Raw genomic sequence first — 24,575 nt, forward strand, 5'->3', positions numbered from 1 at the left:
GGTTAACCAAGGACATACGGTCAAAAAAGTATGGCAGGATGGTAATATAACAAGTGCACGACAAGCCTTTATTGAAGGTTTGTCAGTTGGGTTAAAACAGCCATCTGGAAAAGGTAGTCGTCTAATAGTTACGCATATAGAAAGCGACAGTGGATTTTTACCAAATGGTGAATTAATATTTAAATCTAAGAAAACAGGCGACTATCATGAAGAGATGAATGCGGAGGTGTTTGAAAAATGGTTTGAAGGCATCATTCAACTTGTGGAACCTGAGCTTTCGGATCATGAATGAGGATCATAACTGTTATTAGGCAGGTTAAGATGTGGGGTATAGGTTGGCTGAAGTTGGATGAACCTTTCTATTTGGGATTCGAGATAGTCGGTTTGGCGAGGGGCGGATTTGAGTTCGTCAAGTTCCTTGGATCTATTGCAGCTGTCAGTGAGTGTTTTGGCATGTATATATTTAAGGAAAATTAATTTAAGTTTCGGCAACACCGCTCTCGGTTTTGATAGAATATATCTACTTAGTTGAGTAGTTTTAGTTTTGAAATTAGAAATATTCGGAACGGCTGGATCTGAAAAGAAATAAGTTACGCGCTGGTGATTCTATTGTTCTTTTGCTCAAATAAGTTTTCTTCAACACTGCTTCTCCTAAAACTCCTTGATCTCTCCCTACTTTGCCATAATAGTTTCCCTGAAGCAGTTTGGATCCAACAGCAAAAAACGAGAAAGGGGTAAGTCTCAATCCTGGGTTTATTTAACCATCACTGAGTTATTATTTAATGTATTTTGTGTTTTGAGTTTATCATATCCATTACAGAACATAACAGTGAGTCTGATAGATCTGTATATGGAAGAATTCAAAACAGAATTCAACCGTGCAAGATGATGAGGGGACTGAGCTTCAACACAGCAGTTCGTATGAACAGTTTGTAGGAAAGTATCATCGGTTGAATTTCACTAGTGCGGACTTCCATTGTCTATTATATAAAATGATTTGAAATCCCTGAAACAAGTAAAAAAGAATAATTAAAAAGAATAGTTGAAAATAACAATTATATTAAGCAACAATAAACCTGAAATGAAATGATAGTGAAATAACCTACAAGTAAAAATATAATAATTGAATAAATAAAAATTAAAGGAATGCAAAAAGAAAATAATAAAAAATAAAAATAAAAAAGTGTAGAGATTCCAAGTCACGTTAGTTCACGACGTTTCGATTGTTGGTATCTACAATCGTCTTCTGGTGATGACTGGACTGATTCCTCCGAGAGATGACTATTTTATAGGTCGTTGAAATACTTTCACTTCCTCTACTTTCCATTTTCCGCTTCACTGATTCCGTGAGAGATGACCGATTTGGCGGGAGTTGGAGTTGGGAGTTGAGATCTTGCACAGAGAGGAACATTGGTTCAGGAGAAAATTTAAGGAAGCCGCATACATGTTGTCCAACAACGTATTCAGCCAGGCCAGCGTAGATATACGAAACATATGGAAACCCATCATCAAACGAAAAATGACCAACTCCCGCCAAATCGGTCATCTCTCACGGAATCAGTGAAGCGGAAAATGGAAAGTAGAGGAAGTGAAAGTATTTCAACGACCTATAAAATAGTCATCTCTCGGAGGAATCAGTCCAGTCATCACCCGAAGACGATTGTAGATACCAACAATCGAAACGTCGTGAACTAACGTGACTTGGAATCTCTACACTTTTTTATTTTTATTTTTTATTATTTTCTTTTTGCATTCCTTTAATTTTTATTTATTCAATTATTATATTTTTACTTGTAGGTTATTTCACTATCATTTCATTTCAGGTTTATTGTTGCTTAATATAATTGTTATTTTCAACTATTCTTTTTAATTATTCTTTTTTACTTGTTTCTGGGATTTCAAATCATTTTATATAATAGACAATGGAAGTCCGCACTAGTGAAATTCATCACGAAACATTGTCAATCACCTTCAAACAAACGGTATCATCGGTTATTGTGATGAGAACGTCAAGGAATGTAAGTGAGTTGTTATTTTTTAATTTTATGTCGAATTATGAAGAGTTAATGTGGTTCAGAAATATATGGAGACTCTCAAATCCATGTGGCCATATCAAAAAGATGTCATTTACGTATCGAATCCATCCAACACGTAGGTTTGAGGTCAAACTCAGACTTCGGATTATCAAATTGCTGACTGTGGATTTTTTTATGTGATGGTCATAACATTTTTCTTGGGATTTAACCGCCTTGACCCCATATCAAACCTTAATTTTTGGTGAAATATACGTTGGTTTTGTCTTATTTGATGTAACTGAAAAATCAGTTACTCTGCTGCTCATTTGCTTCGCGTTTCGAGTCTAGTTGATTAAATTTGTTGTTCTTATCGTTGCTACCAACAATTTTATTATTGTTAATACTTCTTGTTTCATCATCATTAAATCACAAAGACACTACCAATTCATTCCTGATGAACTTTGTTCACAATGACTGAGAGCTTTTGATGAAGTAACAATTAGAAGGTAAAATCTCAACTACTGATAACTAGTAACAAAAGTCTCAAAAATGTAGAATAATCTTCATTTTGATAAATCGAATATTCACATAGTTTTTCAATGCACTATAAATCCATGGATCAGTATAGGATACTCCAAAATTTGAAAGAAAAAATATTACAACATATCCCCTAATAAATTTGTCAAATACTGAACTCACCTTTCAACTGAATCGTTCCGTTCCGAAGCAAATTGTTGTAGAACTGTTCGATCGAATCAAAGACGAGGGTCTCCAGTCGGTTGTTGCTCACATCTAGGTTAACCAGGGTAAATACGCTAGTTAGAAGGCCCGAAGGAATTCTTGAAAGTCTATTGTTTCCCAAACTCAGCGTTTTTAAGAAACGCAACCCGTCGAATGCTCTGTTGGAGATGAACTCGATATGGTTGTCCTCCAAATACAGTTCCTACAACAAAGCAGATGTTAGTAAAGATTTTCGTCGTCGTGATAAAGACACCGCGTGGGTGATTTTTCGGGAATATTCAGATAAGAGAAAATCCATTCATTAATATCAAGAAAGAATTGTTATAGTTCATTTTCCAAAGCGGGGCAATGATAATTACTGGTTGCAGGATATGTAAGGTCTTCCAACAGGGACTTCTTCAGGACTCTGAAGAAGCCAGCCACTCGCGCCAGCGAAACGTCAGGAAGAAATTCCAAAAATCCACGGCTTTCAAACTCGAAAAATGATGACACTGAACCTATGCCATTCTTCAAATTCAGCCTGTATTATGTGCCAGAGTCACGGATGCGCTCCATCCAGAGAAGTCGTAGCGGACATTTGAAAGATGTTATATGCCATACAACGGCATCAATAGGTCTTTAAAATGCACCATATAGATTTGAAGATGCAAAGCTCCAAATGAAAGAGCTCATACAATATTTTTCCATGAAAATTCATATTTCTAGAGGAAACGATAATAGAACAGGATTTTTCAAGGATAGCTGAATTTTAGAAATTCAAATACTCGCTACGTAGAGGTAGAACCTTTGGGGTGAACCTTTCACCACAATGAAAGACAAGGTCTTTCGAAGTACATTTTGTTAACAAATTCAGCATCATTAGGAGATCATTAAACCTTTTTCTTCTGACAGTGCTTTCTTGTTTGAGGAAACGATCGTAAAGAAACAGTACTATTCTCCTGTGTGATGAATAAAGTAAGAAGCTTCTCCAGACTTTTCAACCAGTCCTTCAAGGAAGGGTTTTTTTTCTTATTGGAAAATTGCTCGAGTTCAGATTATTCCCAAAAGGGGCAAGATAAATCTTATGAATATCTATAGACTAGTAGCTTTGCAATTAGTGGAATCAATAATCATCGAGGAAGTCGTGAACCACCATATCCTCAAATATTTGGGGGGCTTCAACATCTTGAAGAAACGAAGATCAACAGGCAACCTTCTATCGCATGTCATTCATATTTGGAATAACGCAATCCAGAAACATGAAGCGACAAAAGCAGTTGCGCTTGATATTTCTGAAGCCTTTGACCTTTGATGCTTCATGGAGCTCAGATCAGACCTTCTGTGGAGTATTGTTTCCATGTTTGTAGCTCCGCTTCGCTAAGTGACCTTCAATTTGCTTCACTTCGAATCCCTTCTTTTTTTTTTATTTATTTCCTGTTGACGAATATACATTGTGCAGGTGCCGTCAGTGATGAAATCTTAGGTACTACTTACGAACTAATGGGACATGTACTCTTCAATAGTATAAAAACTATAAGAACATAAAAAATATTTCAAGCGATATTTGAATTCGGCTTGAGCCAGCTTTGTTCTGGCATATGGTACAAACAAATTATTATTTTGACGACTATTCACATTGCGGATACATCTATTCATCAGAAAGATTTCATTGTCATTTTTTAAAACATGTAAACACAGTTCAAATATAAACAAACAAGGCAATGTTAGAATATTAAAATTAACGAACACATTTTTGCAGGAATTCCTAGTTGACAATCCTGTTATGGTTCTCAATATTCTTTTTTGCACTAGGAATACCTCATTCCAATGTGACGATAATCCCCAGAAACATAGGCCATATCTGAGTCTGGAATCAACTTGAGCATAATACAGCGTCAGCAACTGACTAATATTTAACACTTGTCTTAAATTTCTGAGCTGAAATGTTATCGAATTCAACTTCTTCATTAAAAATTCACAATGATTATGCCAGCCTAAACATTGGTCGATATGAAGTCCCAGGAATTTGGTACTTTCGGTGCCTGTCGTTACAGAATCTCCCCTCTCATTGATCTTGAAACTGATTGGTGTATAATATTTCTGTCTGTTATGGAAACGGATCAGAACAGTTTTATCATCATTCATGAATATCTTATTTGCCGCAAACTATGAATTTAAGTTTCGAAAATCTTCAGCACATTTCTCTTCCAGGTCAGAATCAGACCTATCCGAGACGATAATAGAAGTGTCATCAGCGTACATTATTACTGTTTCTTCCGTTATTGAGTTTGCCAAATCATTTATATAAAACAGAAACAGTATTGGGCCTAATATGGATCCTTGTGGCACCCCAAGGTCCGTAGAAATTATATCAGATCTCATTTTATTAACTTCTACAAACTGTTTTCTATGAGAGAGGTAGTCCGATAACCAAGACAGCGGAAGACCACGTATGCCATACTTGTACAGTTTATCTTTTAGAATTTGATGATCTACACAGTCGAATGCTCTGTTGAGATCACAAAATATCCCAACAGGGCACTCTCCTGCATCGTTGATGCAGGAGAGTGCCCTGTTGCCCTGATGGTTGATTTCTTATTTAAAAATCCATGTTGATTTCTGGCAAAGACGTTATTATTATCACAGAACGGTATCATTCGATTGAAGAAGGCGTATTCAAAAATCTTCGAAAAGCAAGATGGGATTGTCACGGGTCTGTAATTTTCCAAGGATTGGCAACAATTTTTTTAAGGATTGGAATAATTTTTCCCATTTTAAGAGGGTCGGGAAATGATCCAGTGGTAAAGGATAAATTCACCAAATAGACCAATGGCCCCATCAAGACTGGTAGACATTTTCTCAAAACAAACATTGGGACCTCATCAAAGCCGGAAGAATATTCTCTCTCTTTTTTTTTGATAGTTTCCACAAAAGCTTGAAGTATCATGCCTCCACATCTACTTCAGATACCCACAAGCATTCAAATGAGCGATGAGTATATGTTTAGTTCCAAGGTTTGAGTATCCATCAATTCAAGAAGTGAGAATCGTTTTCGTGAACATATTTTATATAACGTATTAAACTTTATTGAGAGATTTTCACCAAAGAGTTTTCCCCAAACGCAACACGTGTTTCGCCATGCAATGGCTTTTTCGGACGTGTCTTCACTAACATATTTCACATTTCTGAACGGTAACCTGGCTACATTTTGAGGATAGATCATTTGAAATTCAAGACTGGAGATCATAATCCTGCGACACCTATCACATGAGTAGTTATCGATGAAGGTTATAAAGTGGTAGAAATGTCGATGCTTTCCACAATAATCTGATCCATAATGAACATCAAGTATTAGTATCATGTCACGAGTCCTGCAGGTGTTTTGCTGGAACACAAAACTGGTATTTTTCAACGTGTAAACCAACACCAGTTCCAGTAATTCCCAGAGAGTACATGAGTTATCTCACGTTTCACAATCAAATCCACCATATAAGATATCACAAATGAAATATCTAATAAAGTACAGAATTGACATCAAAGCTTATACGTGGAAGTGATGAAATTAAATTTTCCTGGATAATCTGAAAATTCACTTCGTTCGAGCCAACGAAGGAAATCGGAGCATTTTATCAAATCTACCCCTATGACGATAAATAATTCGATAACGGATGCGATTTTGTTCGATATTCCCCCTTTTATTCAATCTCTGACAGAGTCTGGAGGTGCATCAGTGAACCATGTTCAGAAATGGGATTGGATGCATTTCGTTCTTTTATATGGAGGCAAAACTATGTTATTGAAAGGACTAGCATTCTATTCTGTTGATTTCATGTGCATACCTTTTGAATATCTCAATGAATCATATGCGTCATGACACGCTTGTAGTGGCGACTGAGTTTCCTTTCAATTTCATTGATGGCTGATATAAAGAGCGTAACACTGATGACAGGTTTTCTTACAACTTGGAGCTTGTGAGTTCATATGATCTATCAACTGACGCTTCTAAAATCACGAAAGTGATTTCAGAAGTGTATGCATATATTCTTGTTTTCAATGAAACGACCTTCAACGGCAAACCTTGGTTCAACAAAAATGGCGAGCTAGCTGTCGCCACCAAAAATCTTGCTTACCGGCAGTGGCGCAATAATCCCAGTGCCGAACACCTAACTAGGTTTGTTAATGATCGAAACAGAAGAGTTAATGCAAGCAAAACAGTTGGAAATCAGAGAATTGGAGATGAAATGCTTAGAAATCATAACGTGTCTAGATACTTCTGGTTGGTAGCTAAAGCTGTTGATCAAAAATCTATCAAATTTACAATAACACCATTGACACAAGCAGATGGTTCAATTGCAACAACATCCATAGAAGAAGTAGATTTGTTAGCTGAACAATTTTCATCCCACACCCACACTAGGATACCAATATATCTTGGCACAATCATGTCACTGGAATTGCGAAGGCTGCTCCTTAAGAACTTGGAACACTGTTCCGAACCAGAAAACTATACACACCTGAAGCATCTTTTGATGCTTCATAAAACTCAATCAGACCTTCTTCAGAATATTGTTCTCGTGTATGGAGCTCCTCTCCTAAACATACTCTGAAGCTGTTGGATTCCATCCAGAAAGGATTCATCCGCCTGATTGGAGACGCGAACATCGCCTGCAACCTTGTTAGTCTGGAACATCGAAGAACGGTTGGGGATTTGTTTCTCTTCTATAGATATTTTCCCTTGAAGTGCCTAAGTGACCTGACACTTTCAATGGGGAATGTTCCTCAATTCAGGTAATTGCAGCAAATGCAAGTTTGAACAAAATAAAGTTGGGTTCAATTCGTAAGATTTTCAAATTCACTTCGAAAAGTATTCAAATTGATGTTTCAAATGTTGGGTTTTAATTTTTGAAGGGATTTGTTTCTAATTCGCATATCGGCGTTGAAATAATTTATACGTACCTAGATATTCTACTTTAAAAAAGGAGAATTATCTTTATAAATCAATAATTGAGGCAAAATATAAATTATAGTTCAATACCACCTCCACAAGCCACATAAACAACAGTTGTTTTGTAATTTATTTATATAGAGGAAGATAGGTTAGGTGCACAAAATGTCATATGTCACAGAATGTCTCGGAACTCGGAACATAAGTAAACAGAACAGCACGCCTCTGAAATATGTCATCTTTGTCATCATATCTACCTTATAACCGTTATTGATATTGTAAGCTCCATTCTTTCCAAAAAACGACAAAAGCAAGCCATGGATCTGGTCTACCCATATTCAAGATGCGATAACGTTAGTTATAAGACATTGACATATGTGGGGGAACCAAACAGGAATATTGCCCGTTTTTTGAAGAAAGAAGGCGTAAACGTAGCTTATAGAACGAATAATAACCTAAGTAAATTTATTAAAAACAATAAGGACAAAACTTTGGTGTCGGATAGATCAGGAGTATATAAGCTGACTTGTGGCTCTTGTCCAAAACTGTATATTGGCCAAACAGGAAGAACATTTTTCCAACGAATTAAAGAACATAGGAGTAGTTTTGTAAATAGAAAGACCAATTCCACATTTGCAAACCATCTTTTAGCAGAAGGACATGAGTTCAATCATGAGTACGAGGTGTTACATTTAGAAGAGAAGAGTTTGAAACTTAATCATCTAGAATGTTTAGAAATCAATAGATTCAGGAATTCGGGTAATTTACTGAATGATCAATTAGAACTCAATAACTCTCCGTTACTGAATATATTTTTTCAAATGTGAAAATGGAACATAAGTGCAGGTAATTTAATTCGTTAGAAACTCAGGTAAAATATCAGCTACTTAAAATTCAGGTACTTCGTTTACAGCTACTTTGATTTCAGGTGCTCCATAAACTATATATATATTTAGTATTGAATGTGTAGAATTAGTTGAAAGACACGCCAGATGAAGCCATTGTATGGCGAAACACGTGTTGCGTTTTTGTAAAACAATTTAGTGAAAATCTCACAATAAAGTGTTTTTGGAATACGTTAGTTATGGATTTTCATCAAGTATCGGCCGATTCCATCATATATAATTGGTTCATACATAGCTATTACACTTAACCAACAGAGGGACAGAGCCCAGAAGGAAATCAAAAAAAGAAACAATTAGTGGACACAACACACCAAAAAAGGGGGCAAACCGCGGACACGTTTTTCTGGCTATTGGCCTCATCAGCGCGGTGCGATCAGTTTTGTGCTGAGGCATGGTCAGGGTAGATTTGTATCTGATATTTTGTGGATGTATTTTGAATGAAGTAATGAATTTATTGATCAATGCTGAAGGGTTAGGATCATTTAAAAGTTTGTGAGTAAAGGTACCCATGTGGAGCTGTCTTCTATTGTACATATTGAGCCAGTTGCATTCATTAATTTTATGTTCATATTTTCTGATATCATAAATCAGTCTTGCGCAGCTATTTTGCACTTTTTGTATTCTATCCTTATCGACTTTTGTAAGGTATGGTTCTTAAAGAAAATCACAATAGTTGAAGTGACTCAGGACAAGTGTTTCACACAACGTTCGCTTCATTTTGAAGTTGAGAATATGACGATTACTGTAAATGAGTTTCAGAGATGCGAAAGATTTACCAATAAGATTTTTTATGTGCTGAGAAAAACGCATGTCTGTATAATAATAATATGTATTTATTCACTTTCTTAAGATTGTTTACAGTAAATATACATGTTCATATAGAAATGAACAGTGAACAAATAAAATACATCTTACGAGGCAAAATTATATGCCTGTGTGGAAGGAAAGAGAATACTGAACCTGACATTGGATGAGATTCATGCTTCAAATTGAGTACTGAGATATAAAATCAAAATAGCTACATTTAAAATGAATATAAATAAATAATACTAATAAATCTATTGAAATAAGTACTAGATATAGATGAGAAAGTTTTAACTGGACATATTCAAACAGATTATGAAGAATCAAAATAAACTAATGTATGGAATGGGTTCTAAATATGGATAAAAATATAACTTTGAACTGGACACATTCGGACATAATATAAATAAATCAAACAATCAATGGATATAGAGATTTTAATCATGAGGATTCCAGACTACAAACAAATCAATACACAATATATATCCACAAACGTGGAAGTAATTAGTTAATTCTTTTTTTATGCCGTAGAGCAGTAATATTTATAAAAAAAAAACAGCTGTCTGGGATTCCAGATTTTGAATAAAGTAGATCGCTAGGGTAGTCGTAACCTTTCCGTAGGATACATCTGATAAATCTCTTCCGCATAACCTCAAGGGAATGTAGATGAGTTTTCGACACTCCACCCCAACCAATTGAACCATATCTCAAATGGGGCTCTACTAAACTCTTATATAACATAATTTCTTGTTAATGATTGAGTATGTTTGCTATCCTTCAAAATTTGTAAAGTATGCAACGTAATTTTTTTAACTATGTATCTAATACTAAACCAAGATTTCTGGCTGAGTTACAGATTCCCAATGGAGTATTATCAATTTGAAGATTAAAACTATTCTTTAAGGAGGTCATATCATTTTCACTACCCAAATATAACACTTTGGATTTTTCAGAATTGAGTTTCAAGTTGTGATGTTCTGATGCTACCTTAATTTTATTCAATTCATTGTTCATCATTTCTTTTGCAGACTCGAAATTTTCAGTACGAAAACTGAGATAAAGCTGTGTATCATCTGCAAAAGCTTGAACTTTACAGTTTTCTATTTCATTTAAAATATCTGCATTATATATAATGAAAAGTAATGACCTCGCAAATTTTAGATAGAGCTGGAAGTAAGCTTATAATTCTCAAATCTGCAAAACATTTAGGATAATTTTCTTTTGGAATAGGTATGCCAACAGAGCTCTTCCATACAACAGGAAAATATGTTTTTCAATACAGCAATTTATTATGTTGGCAATATATCTATCTATGAAAGGACTGCAATATTACATCATTTATACTATCTATTCCAAAAGCTTTAGTCCGAATATTATGCAAGATATTGTTGGCCTCTTCAATAGTGATCAATTTAAATGAAAAATCACATTCTGGATCTTGAACTGATTCACTGAAGAACATTATTTTTTCATCACAATTACTAGTAACATTTTGTAGATAGGTAGAAAAAAATCGTTCAAAGAATTTGGGTTAGATAAATGCTCATATAAATGCTTCGGACTTGAGCAAACACTCAGGTTCCTAAGAGTTTTTCAAGATGCTTTCAGTCTTGAATTTAATCTGCAGCGATTCAAATCAAAATTGTGTTTTGTCCTTTGAAAAAAGCCGTTGCTTCTTACTCGGAAGGAGCTTCTTTCGAAAACTTTCATTACTAATTTTAAGCAGGATCCATCGCCTTGTCCTGACGAAATTCAAATGGAGATATTACTGCCAAGCTAAGTAATTATCCCAACAAATTGAATGTTCGAATTCTTTCGAAAAAAATATTCTCATTTATCTTACATCAAGACCATAGAAATGAATGTGTAACGACAAACAAGATCGAGAACTCCGACATACACCCTCATTACGATATACAAAGGAGCGAAACCGAACTTTTCCTTTATTGAAAGTTTTCACCACTCGTTTCAAGCGAGTGATTGATTCCTGCTGTCTATTCCTGCAGCTTCGAACCGTGATTTGTCGGTAAGTTGGAAAGCATCATTAATGTAAATTATGGGATTGATGGGATGAAAGAAAATCCATTTGGGTTGTATATGGCGTACATGTTACTGCCGCATTCATGATATATACGGATCGTATATCAGCTGATCTGAAATCAGAGTTATAAATTTTCTTTATTTCGCTGTTACTTCCACCTCGAACGTGGAATTCGATTTAACTGCAGGAAATTCTTTTCGATGAATCGATTCTGTAACAAATAATTCCATGATGAATTAGACACGATCCAAATTGTCAATTTGTTGCGAAGCGAATCATTTTTACCAGTTGATTTATCAGTCAAACTGCTTTTTTTATTCCGGAATAATTCATGATATCTACAATGAGTTGAATACTCTCACGAATCGCTATTTTCAGACGTATTCGTGAAGAAAACCGACACAGAGTGGAAAACATCTGATGAAAACTCACTCACACGGAACAATATCTGAATCACGAGTTGAATCACCATGAATCATGGAACTAAGGGAATACAGAACAAGTCACGTTTCTAAATAACAGCGTAGAACTTCCCATCATCTTCATAATGGAGAAATAATTGCCATTCTGAGACGTATCAGTGGAGAGGGGAACATCTGTAAACCAAAAACTCATTCAAGCGGGACAGTATCTGAATCATGAGTCATCAAAACCCTGGTGGATCGTGCTTTTGGGCTGTGTAATACGAAGGAAGGTCTCGAAAAGGAACTATTTATCATCAGACAAGATCTTCAATGGATCTTCCAAAGTGATGGTGGAACAGACTTTGTTTAGAAGACAGCAAGAGCTTCGCAAAGAAGATAAACCGTCACAACCAGTACTTGTCCTTTTTCACATCAGAGGATTGTCGGAAAGATGAAAATAATTGGTTTCAAGTACAACACAAGAACCTGCTCAGATCCGGAAACACCATCCGTAGTAACCTCACGAAAACCAGGACACCAAACGCGGACTGCGATTCCAAGAATTGCATTTACCAGATACCTTAACCCTTCATTGCATTCTGTTGCAGAAATGCAACATACCGGTCAATCAGTCGTAAGTTTCTATTCCAATGAGCAGAAGTAATTGTGCACGTTGTAACATATCTGCAACAATGTCTGGTCTTGCACTAAAACGATCAAATTTGAAATGGAGTGGAGTGATACTATGAGGATCTTCACTTCGAGTCATATTTCCATTTGCCTCATACAGGGTCTTCAAAAAATGCAGATTCTTTGATCTCATGAAAAAATTAGTGGAACTCATTTTTTTCAAATGGAACACCCTGTATATTTCAACATTTTTGAGCTCTACATCCAATTTCAGATTAACTTTGTTCAGATAATACTATTTCTATTTTGAACCGTTTTCGAGATAAACTGTTTCAAACAGAAACTGACGTGGTTTTCTTGCTCGTTTTTTTGAATTCATCACTTATTTTAGATATTTTTTTTATACCTAGTAATATTCTTTTTGATCCAGTTTTTTAACTGTCTCAGATCAGTCAATTCGAAATTGGTATGTACCTACCTTAGAAAAAGTTACAATTTGTATACCTTGAGGTATTGGTCTCTAACGTACAACAGTACACATTAATATTTTTTAATAGTGTGCTTTGGAAAAATAAATGAACCAATTATTTAACGTCAGACTTTCGTTGGTGGTTTTGACTGATTGTGATAGCTACCAATTATAATAGAATAATGTCAAGATTAGGTTGCAGTAATGAAGATTTCTTTAATTTATTAATAATTTATGGTGAGTGGAATAGAATTGCAAGTAGAACATGCCGAGTATTTCATGAAAGATATCCACAACTTCCGAAGCCGAATAATAATGTGATAAATCGACTACTAAAAAACTGTAGGTTGAATGGAACCTTCCGTCCAAAAATCATTCTTAAGAAAACTAAAGTGGATGATGATGACAATGGTATAACAGTTTTGGGAAACTTTCATGCATTTCCAAATGCTTCTCTGTACGAGGCTGAAAGAGAGATAGGTATACCCTACGTGACAATTTGTCGAATTCTTAATAAGCATAAATGACATCCCTATAAGTTCTACTGTGTCCAACATTTGAAAGAGACTGATTCACCTCGTAGAGTGGAATTCTTTGAATGGTTACTTGTCAAGACTCAAGAGGATGAACATTTCCTTGACAATATCATATAGACAGATGAGGCCAAGTTCACAAAACATGGAGTTTTCAATAGACACAACAGTCATTATTGGGCGCCAGAAAATCCCCATGTTGTCCGCCAAAGGAGTTTTCAAGAAAGATGGCAATTCAATGTATTTTGTGCCATAAATAATGAGTCAATTTTTCATATCTAGTTTTATGATGATAATTTGAATGCATCAAAATATGAAGATTTACTGAGTAATGGAATTCAAATGATTTTAAATAATAGACCAAGAAGAGAACGTGTATGGTACCAAATGAATGGTGCTCCATCCCATAATTCTCATTCAGTCAGCGAAGCTTCAACCGAAATCATCGAAGACAGATGGATTGGTAGTAATGGACCTTTTCGTTGGCCTTCTAGAACACCAGATGGCAATCCATTAGATTATTTTGTGTGGGGTTTCATTAAAAATATGGTTTACTCTACTCCAATAACAACAATGGAAGATATGAAATCGGGAGTTACAACTGCTTTCAATAGTTTGACCCCAGGCTTGATCAGAAGCGCTACACATGACAATCTTTTGAAGAGATTACATGTTTGTTTGAGTAGAGGTGGAGATGTGTTTGAACATATTCTGAAATACACTGACGATTAAATTAACTCATTAATTTGTGGGTTTATTATTTTAAGTTCGTGTTTCAGCGTTAATAAAATTATTGTTTGAAGAGTTGTTTCATTCAATGGTTGAGGAGTATTTTAATAATTATCTTTTCATTGTATTGTCTGTGACTAATTGAGAAACATCAAACGAAATCTGTTTTACAAAAGTGAGTGATGAACAAGGAAACCATGTCAATTTCCGTTTGAAACAGTTTATCTCGAAAACGGTTCAAAATAGAAATAGTATTATCTGAACAAAGTTAATCTAAAATTGGATGTAGAGCTCAAAAATGTTGAAATATACAGGGTGTTCCATTTGAAAAAATTGAGTTCCACTAATTTTTTCATGAGATCAAAGTATCTGCATTTTTTGAAGACCCTGTATGAGGCAAATGAAAATATGACACGGAGTGAAGATCCTCATAGTATCTCTTCACTCCATTTCAAATTTGATCGTTTTAGTGCAAGAGAGTTCAAGATTATCAGCATTTATAAAAGTTCATGTTTGGTAAAAAAAATATCGAAATTAATTTATATCTTCTAAACGGTAATAGATAGGTATAGGGAAATAGTATATGAATTTGTTGACAAAATGATAATGAATAATGAATCATAATATGATATTATATACGGGGTGTTCCATTTGAAAAATCAAAGAAGCCGATACTTTATAGTAGAAGCGACAATGCCGCTTCGTCTGAAATATTTCAGGCGTGTAGGTCATATTGATTTATGCATACTGTGAAATTTTCAGGTTGATCCGTTGAATAGTTTGTCAGAAACGGCTAATTAACTCTCATCATGAAAAGCCCTGTATACATTCTCCATTTGCCGGGCAGTGATTATGAACACACCTCGTAGTGCCTTATTTTTATTGCCGTTCCAGTTGGGAATGGATAGACATATCTCTGTATACTCATTCATAACCAAGTTGGGATCAAACTTCAGATTGACGAGAACAAAATCGTTTTATCTCACTGAATGCTTTTTCTGCTTGGAATATCATCATTTCACTTCAACAAGGTATGCATTGCACAAGTAAACAAGCAGAATTGTTTAAAAAAAAGATTATATCCGCCAGTGGCTCTGGTGATACGAGCAACGATCCTGTTGTTCGATCGGAACAACTCCCCTCCGCTGAGACTCAACAAATGATCTGTAAACCTCTCGCGATATGGAAAAGCACACACGAAAGACCATTATTTCACCCTCTTTGTGAATTCGATATCAGTCGGTAAACAAGAAATTCATATGAATCGTATTGTTTGAACGTGGAATTTGGGACCATCCATGAATTAAGTTACACGTTAAGGGGGGTGGAGGGGGGTCGACAAAGTGTGACATTTTGTCGCAAGAGGTGGAGAGGGGTTCTGAATTTCGTGATATATCACATTCCAAAATATGAATTTGATCTACGTACCTATGAACTGTTTGGAACCTTTGGTGTAGTAATGAATATTACTGGAATTTTTTTCCAACACCAAATCGTTATTTTCAACACCTCGACACGTGTTCCGATCACCAAGTGATCATCTTCAATAGGAAGATTAAACTGGAAACTTTGCGAAGCTAACCCTATTTATGCTATACAAGTATACCATACAGGTATACCACACATACAAGTATATATCACACCTAAATTAATTTTACAATTTGCCTTATCTTTTATTTCACAATGTGTCATTATGTAATGTTTAAAATTATAGCTATATATAAAACAATTTTCAGCAATATAAAAAAAAATTATTTCACAATATTGTCTATCTAAATTTATTTTCAGAATGTGTCCTCATGTAATAGTCAGTAAATCTTATAGTATTATTTTAACAAGCTATACATATAGTATGGTATTTGGTATAGGTCCGTCATCGTTATTCATAATATTCATAGAGGCATCTAGTTGCCTGTTGTTATTAACTTGTCTAACTAATCTTAAAGAACTGAAGTCTATGGAATGGTTTTGTTGCAAAATATGATGAACGACTGCTGATTTTTCAGGTCTTCCATATTTTAAGTGTGCTATGTGTTCTTTATATCTCACTCCAATAGATCTTTTTGTCTGTCCATAATATTTTGCATCGCAGTCCTTACATTCAATTTCGTAAATTCCAGACATTTCCAAATTCTCGACTTTGTCTTTGGAACTTCCTAAAAAACTATGTAGTGTTTGACTTGTTTTAAAAACCACCTTCATACTTAGTTCCTTGAAAATCTTTCCAAATTTCTTCGTGTATTAGTGGTATGGAACTGAGATGTATTTATCTTGGTTTTTGTCCTTTCTGAAAGTCGTGATTTCGTTCATTCCATACCACCAATACAAAAAGAACTTTGAAAAGATTTTCAAGGAACTAGGTATGAAGGTGGTTTTTAAAACAAATCATACACTACAGAGCTTTTTGGGAAGTCCAAAAGACAGTCAAGAATTCGGAAAAGTCCAGAATTTATGAAATTGAATGTGAGAACTGCGATGCAAAATATTATGGACAGACAAAAAAAAAGATCTATTGAAATAAGATATAAAGGGCAGTCGGCCATCATATTTTGCAACAAAAGCATTTCATAGACTTCAGTTAACAGCAACAGGCAACTAGATGCCTATGAGAGTGTAGAAATGAGTGAACCTAATAATATTATGAATAACGATGACGGACCAATACCAAATAGCATACTATATAGCTTGTTGAAATAATATTATTAGATTTACTGACTATTACATGAGAACACATTGTAAAAATAAATTTAGATAGGTAATATTGTGAAATTGATTTTTTTATATGGCTGAAAATTGTTTTATATATAGCTATAACATTTAAACATTGAATAAAAACATATTGTAGAATAATAGATAAGGCGAATTGTAAAATTATTTCAGGTGGGGTATATTTGTATGTGTGGTATACCTGACTGGTATTCCTATATGGTATACCATACACAAGACCAGGCAAAAACGGCCCTCGTCGACTGCATCGAATCACGAGCACACAATTTTCATGCTGACGAAATTAACCGACTTATTTTATGTTGCCATGTTACAGTTTGGAATATACCCATGAAACAAATATCCTCAAAATGCAGGAATGTCACCAGAAAATGAATCCATCTTTGAATCAGATTTCCAATGAAGAAATGTTGAATATTGACTGAAAACTGCCAAAGAAGGTGAAACAAGATGCAAAGATGATATGTTGAATAAATACTTCTGTTTTTTCTATATTTCCAATTGTGCAAGAAGTCTGAAAAGTTGCAATTTACGTAGTTCCAAAGAGCTATAACTCTGGAAAAAAAACAGCATCATTGTTTCCTTTCGGAAACCAATTTTGGTCCAAAATCTACGAGTACAGTTATTCCGAAATTTCACCAGGAAAAAAATACCTCTCAACAATAAACATCCAGGAATTTTCAAGTATCCTCCTAGATCGGTCTCCCATACATTATATAACGTAATAAACCTCAAAGATCTGCCATTTCCAGGAATATATGATACCCACTTTCACTTTCTCTGCTGAGTCTCGATGTTGCCCTCAGAAACCCAGTCCCTTCGAGATAATAGATTGCCTTTTCATGTCGCTGAACGAACCGTTAGCCTACTTTCTCCGCAAAACATGGAATATTTTGTCAAAGTCCATGGCGCAGCGATAAGATGGAAATCAGTTCGTTAATGTTGGATGTAATTAATGTTCGAAAGGAGGAATTATTCGTATCGTGTATTCACGCTAGTTTATCAATTAAGCCAGGCGCGAGGTTCTGGAGCTGACCCTTTGGTGAATGGTGTGGAAAGTGATACCTTACCAAGAACAAATTATGTAGAGGGTTGGACATCCAGATAGATATTTGATATTATGATGGAATCGGCCGATACTTGATGAAAATCCATAACTAACGTATTCTAAAAACAACACTTCATTGTGTGATTTTCTCTAGACAGTTTTACAAAAACGCAACACGTGTTTCGCCGTACTTTTGCGAAATAGCTTGATACATAAGCATAATTAAAAAACAATATCAATGAAAAGTCAATAATTTATTCTTTACTGCACTTTTCAAACAGTTAAACTTTGATTTACTAATTACGAAAAATTACAACGCAATTAAACTAAGGGAAGGAATTATACGAAAGTAATTTCACATTTACTAAATATCTTTTATGAGGTATAAATGAACAAAATCAATTTAGATTTTGTTGCCTAGAAAATTTTTTGGCAAAAAAATTATCCTATCAAATTTGTCTATTTCTAGTCATGTGTGTCGAAATAACCAATGAAACCATCATTACACTGATAAATTACACTGATAACTACCCATGGATAGTTTTCACGGGTAGTTATCACTTATGTCATGACATTGCTAAGCAACCAACACAATAAAGTTGTTTGACATTTCAGTAATTCAATTTATTTCGAAAATGTCACTTCCTCGCTTTGGTGTTCAAAATGATGCGGCAATTGACAAAATCATTGAAGAAAATACACCAAAAAATACTGTCAATAGTAAAAAATACACTTGGAAAATATTTATGGAGTTTTGTGACGCCAGAAAATATGAATTGGATGGAAATCGTACTCTCGAAGAGCTTGCATTAACACTCAAGGATTGGGCGATTAATATGAGAAAAAAGAATAGCACAGAGTTTAAGGAGGCTACTGTTAAAACCGTATGGAATATAACAAGCAAATTATTACAAGAAAAGTATTACAAGGAGTATAATATCATGCTAGACCCCTTTAAAAGTGTTGCATTCAAACAAGCGCGGAATGCACGCGACGCAGCACGAAGAAATTTACAAACAGATCCCACTAAACGCAAAACAAGCTCAGTACCATTAACTTCAAATGAAATGAGTAAAATTATAAACTTTTGGGATGAAAATACCCCTATAGGACTCCTACGCAAATTTTATCACATAGCAGCGGTGGAATTGGCTTGGAGAGGTGGTGAAGGTGCTGCTTGCTTAGTTGATTATTTTCATATCGAAAAGGACAACAATGGATCTCCAACTAATAGGATAGAATATAATCCAATTTTCAGTAAAACCTGCCAAGGGGCAGGTTTTACTGAAATAGACTATTTTTAAGGCCAAATCGTCACTGGAAGACAGGAAGCGATAACTGGTATGACAATATGCCTCTGGGTAGAAATATAATCAACGGATGGACGAAATCTTCTGCTGAAGCAATTGGCTTGGATACGAAACAGAGGAAAATAACCAATCACTCTAATAGAGCAACTGCAGTCAGTCAACTAGCTAAGAGTGGAGTTCAAGAACAGCAATTGTTGAAAATTACTGGGCACAATAATGGAAATTCCATAAAACCTTATTTGAATATTGATCAGGAACATCATAACCAAATAATCAATAGTATGCGTGGAAACACCTATGCAGTAACCGAGGCAAATACAGCAAGATCAACGGAATATCATTATACGAATTGTTCTTTTAATAACTGTGTGTTCAATGAATAATTTTGTTCGAATTGCAAAAAATTTTCTCACCGAATATCCCTCGAACATTGATAAATAACTCATAATTTTATCACAACTTCCTCAAGCACGTTATTTTAGGTAACATCCCTCCGCCTTCGGCGTCGGTATGTTACCAAATAACGTGCTTTCGAAAACTGTGATAAAATTATTTCGTTAGTTATCAATGTCCTTGGGATATTATAGCTGAAAACTAAACCGTAAAAAGTTCTAACAAACATCTGTTAAATCAAGAACACTAAATCAAATCGAAGCATATGCCTAAACCATGTAAATACCAATAGAAATACAAAATAAAATGTCACATTTCGGTGTGCCTTCCACCACGTTTAATGCAATCAATTGTCCTTTTTAAAACAACTTTAACTGCATTCTTTATAATACGGGGTTTCGTGCTTACAGCACATTCTCGAATAACTGCCTCTAAATGGATAACATTATAGAAAATACACAAAATAATGTTATCCAATTTGGTACTGAAGAGCCTTAGGGCAAGTGTCTTAAAGCGAAACATCGATGTATACCAGTGAGGGTGACAGTGTTCCATGTAAGTGCAATTTGTTACCATTCATTTAAAGTAGAACTTATATGAATGATTCAATTCAATGTTTATATGACAGTAGCTGTTTCAGGAGGACTTTTTCACTTGTATTTTATTTCACTGTAATTCCATTTCAGATTTTTTTTGCTCATTATAATCGATATTTTCAGCTATTCTTCTCAATTTTCCATCTTTATTGGTTTTGATAGGTATTTCAAATCATTTTATATAATATTAGACAATGGAAGTCCGAACTAATGAAATTCACCATGAAGCATTGTCAATCACCTTCAAACAAACGTTAAAATTTCTAGAACGGAATTTTGCAAACTAAAGTCAAACAATGCGTTCATCATGAACAGATTCTACACTCTTCGAGATATATTAAACAAAAAAAAATTAATAACCCTTCATACTTCTATGGTAGAATCGGTTTTAAGATACTGCATTCTCTCTTGGAGAGGCATTTTTAATTCAACAATAAAAACTTTACAAAGTGCACAAAACACAATTTTAAAAATAGTTCTCAAGAAAAACAGAAACTACACTACCAATCTTTTGTATAAGGAAACAAAAATATTCAATGTAAGATCTATTTACATTTATCGTTGCTTAATGTGGTCCCAAACAAATTGTTAAAAATTTGTACTACAAAATTCCCGAACAACAAGAGGTGTTACAAATACACAATTTACAGTTCCCTTAATGCATAAAACTTTGACTCAAAAATCAGTTTATTTTTATGGACCCAAATTATATAACCTTCTCCCAAATAATATAAAAAAACTAAAAAGTGCAATGAGATTCAAAAAAGAAGTAAAACATGTTTTAATGGAAAATTACAATATTTTCCATATATTCTGAGGAAACAATAATCTCCCATTTGCTAACCTCACAAAAACACCCATAGGTTATAAACTATACGCCTGTTTTAAACATGAACATTATTCTATCAATTGTTCCACTCCTCTCATACCCAAGCATTATGAAAGCCTAAAATGTGTATAAAACAAGTAAATCGGACACATTTTATGCATAACTAATCTTATCTCTGCTCCACGATATATTGTTAGGATAGGAATATGATCCTTCAAAGATAACTTTCAGAAGACAGCCATTAAGTTGCCTAACTGAAACTATCACTGGAGGAATCATATTGAACAGAATGTAAAAAAAAATATTAAACAAAATGTAAAAATGTATTTCCAGTTATCTGAATTGAATAAAATTGAAATTGAAATTGAAACTGAATCAGCACTATCATTGTCAAATGAATTGTAAATTTTTCGAGCTATTTCGGCAGCGCTTTTGCTCCATTTGAAAAGGGTTAAAAATCCAATTCGAAGAAAATTAACAACACCAATATACAGAACACAAAGTTCTCTATCAATTAGTATATCTGTTTCAAATCTGTTTTTCCGTTAATCAGCTGCCGCTCCCATACGAACGACAACTCTCAGAAGTTGAGAACCTTGTGCGAGCTGAGGACTAACGAGGTTTTACCTTTAATCGTGTGATTCCTAACACGTGTGATTCCTAATACCACCACATATGGGGATACAAAAACGTATTACATTGAAATGTTGAAAACTAATGAAACAACCTGATGAAGAACATTTCTTTCAGTAAATCAATAAGAAAACACTCACCTCCACATCCCACATCTCCGAAAACACTGAAGATTCCAACTTGATAATCCGATTAGCACTCAAGTCTATCACTTTCAACTTAGACAACCCGAAAAAAGTCAGATTATTGATATCGCAGAGATAATTATCTGACAAGTCCATCTCGAGGACATTTCCCATAGATTCGAAGGCTTTATCTTCAACTTTGATTATGTTATTGCTGTTCAGCCGGATGTATTTGAGCTCTGTGGTGTTGAAGAAAACGAATCTCTTGATGGTTCTGATACGGTTTTTCTGCAAATCTAGATGCTTCAGACGTGTCAGTTGGGACAGAGAGAACTGATCCAGGTGTTCTATTTGGTTCTTGGCTAGCTTGAGGCTCTCGAGTGAGGTAGAGTTCCCGAAAGCGAATTTCTCGAGGCGTTCCAGTAACGCCAACGAAACCGAAAAGTTTTTAAGAAACAACATATGTTCGAAGAAGTGAGACGGAATGAACCTTGTCTGGTTACTAGTCATGAGATTGAACTCCGTAAGGAAGGGTTGCGAGCTCACTATCAATCTCCACATGAAGTGTTCATCAACGATTGGTCCAAAAATCCAACACTCCGCCGTTGATACCGGATATCGTTCTTGAACGCAAAAACAACGGATATTTTTCCCATCTGATGCCTTCAAATCGCACATATTGTTCAGCTCATTCGATTCGCTCTTGGGCCTACTCCTCATCCTCATTTCTTTGGAGGCTGCCCCAATTAGCCAGAGGGCTGTCAAAATTAAAGTTGATTTCATTGCGGGTATTCTGAAAAATAATTAAAACATAATTAGATTTCTGCTTTCATCAACAGGATTCTTCAATGTTTTCATTGCAAGGGGAGACAAAAGATAACATTTTGATGAATTCGTCCGTGAAAATGACTCTTAATAATTTATGCTGATTTGTAAGGGAAACGGAAAAATGGAGAATATCAAAAGCATTGTGTAACGATCAAAATTATATATTTCTTTCATTAGGAGGAAATTATATTCATTTATTATGTAGGGGAGTACCCTTCAATCCAACAATTCAAACAGTAAACATTTGTAAATCTTCAAAAGGGGTTGATAATTCATTTCGAGGAAATAACAAGGTATGATCAAAGTAACACAAGTTGAATTACGAAATTTAAATTCGTATTAGAAGAATTTGAGAAAACATTTACATGTTTCGCTCCTGAACTCATACTCCAATAATTAGGGGTATATTACTAGCATAGGGTCATTCATTAAGCGTGTCCTATCTTTATATTTATGTCAAACACGTATTTTGTACTCTCTGAATCAACAATGAAAGGCTGCTTCCCGAAGGCTTGGAACACTGTTCCGAACCAGAAAACTGTAGACACCTCAGAACTTTTGAATGCTTTATAAAGCTCAGATCAGACCTTTGGAATATTGTTCCCGAAGATGGAAGCATGCCGTAGTTGTCCTGATTCCGAAACAGGGCTAGAACCCGCTGTTTCCCCAGAATCATCGTCCGATTAGTCTGCTTTGCTCAACGGCTAAGTTGGCTGTACGTGTTGTGCTGCAAAGGTTAACCGAAGAAGTTGAAGACAAAAATGTTCTGCCTGATGAACGATTCGGCTTCAAGAGGGCACACTCCACCGAGCTGCAGGCCCTGGGACTGGTCGAAAACTCCATCTCAGAGCTAAACAATAGGAAGACAGTCCATCTCGTCCTTCTGGACATTTCGAAAGCCTTCGACCGAGTATGGCATGAATGCTTATTACACAAAATGCTCGATTTCGACCTGCCTCGGGGCCTGATTCGGTGGATTAGGTCCTTTCTGGAAGGCACAACATTTCAGGTCCTAGTTGAAGGAACCCTGTCTCCCGTCAGGGAAATCCAAGCTGGAGTGCCTCAAGGAGCTGTGCTGCCTCCACTACTGTACAACCTTCACGTGAGCGACCTTCCTAAGTTCGATCACGTGAAGGTTTCTCTCTACGCCGATGATACGGCTCTCCTCGCTTCTTCCATGGATAACAATTTGTTATAAACAAATATTGACCAACGTTTTATTTTTTTTCTGAAGCAGAAAAAATTTTTGAAAACAGCTATATATAAAAAAATGCCATAATAATTATGGATTGATTGATATTAGAAAGTATTATGATGAATTAAAAAAAAATTTTCATGGCACTTTTCTATATATAGCTTTTTTTATAATTTCCTTCTGCTTCAGGGAAAAAAAAATAAAACGTTGGTCAATATTTGTTTATAACAAATTGTTAAACTAATAAACAATTAAATAATAAAGTTTTTTTTGCCAAACTATTTAGAAGTGTAAATTATGATTTTTGAAAGCAAAATAATTTCTCAACTAATTGTTTGAACAATCGAAATATGAAAAAATCGATTTTAAACAATTAAAAATTAAAATCAGGAAATTTTTTTAAAATCATAATTGTCTCTAGACAATAGCAAAAAAAAAATTTGAAAAATGTTTTACTCTATTTGTTTAAAACAATTTGAAAAACAAATTCCGTAAAAAATTAATATCCTATGTTAATAACTGCCATTGTTCAATGTGAAAACAGACATAGCTAAATATCAATTGAAACAAAAAAAATTTTCAACAATTTTCAGATATTTCATTTTACAATACTCATATGGAAAATCATAATTAACAAATCCATAAATTTCTATCAACTTTTATTGCAGGATCGTATGAAGTATATATATCAAAGGG

The 24,575-nt window shown here is 34.8% G+C and overlaps 1 protein-coding gene across 1 annotated transcript; it reads right to left on the minus strand.

Moving 5' to 3' along the window:
• Positions 1-359: 359 nt before the first annotated feature.
• LOC111512966 (uncharacterized) lies at positions 360-22,829 on the minus strand. Its single transcript, XM_074183371.1, has 3 exons — positions 21,872-22,829; positions 2,715-2,958; positions 360-433 (listed from the first exon to the last, which is right to left on the minus strand). The coding sequence occupies exons 1-3, from the start codon at positions 22,637-22,639 to the stop codon at positions 360-362; spliced, it is 1,086 nt and encodes a 361-aa protein (XP_074039472.1). The 5' UTR covers positions 22,640-22,829.
• Positions 22,830-24,575: the final 1,746 nt, after the last annotated feature.

This window comes from Leptinotarsa decemlineata, unplaced genomic scaffold (genome assembly GCF_025532065.1).
Source record: "Leptinotarsa decemlineata unplaced genomic scaffold, Ldec_3_MD MMD2_tig00026336_RagTag_RagTag, whole genome shotgun sequence".
Taxonomy (NCBI): Eukaryota; Metazoa; Arthropoda; class Insecta; order Coleoptera; family Chrysomelidae; genus Leptinotarsa; species Leptinotarsa decemlineata.

Bases quoted from the DNA above. Each gene is read 5' to 3' on its own strand.
- LOC111512966 (XM_074183371.1), bottom strand. From the start codon at position 22,639: ATGAAATCAACTTTAATTTTGACAGCCCTCTGGCTAATTGGGGCAGCC. The intron at 2,959-21,871 runs GTGAGTGTTTTC...GCTTTGTTGTAG, and splicing joins CGGAGATGTGGGATGTGGAG to GAACTGTATTTGGAGGACAA. The intron at 434-2,714 runs GTGAGTTCAGTA...ACTCACTGACAG, and splicing joins CGGAACGATTCAGTTGAAAG to CTGCAATAGATCCAAGGAAC.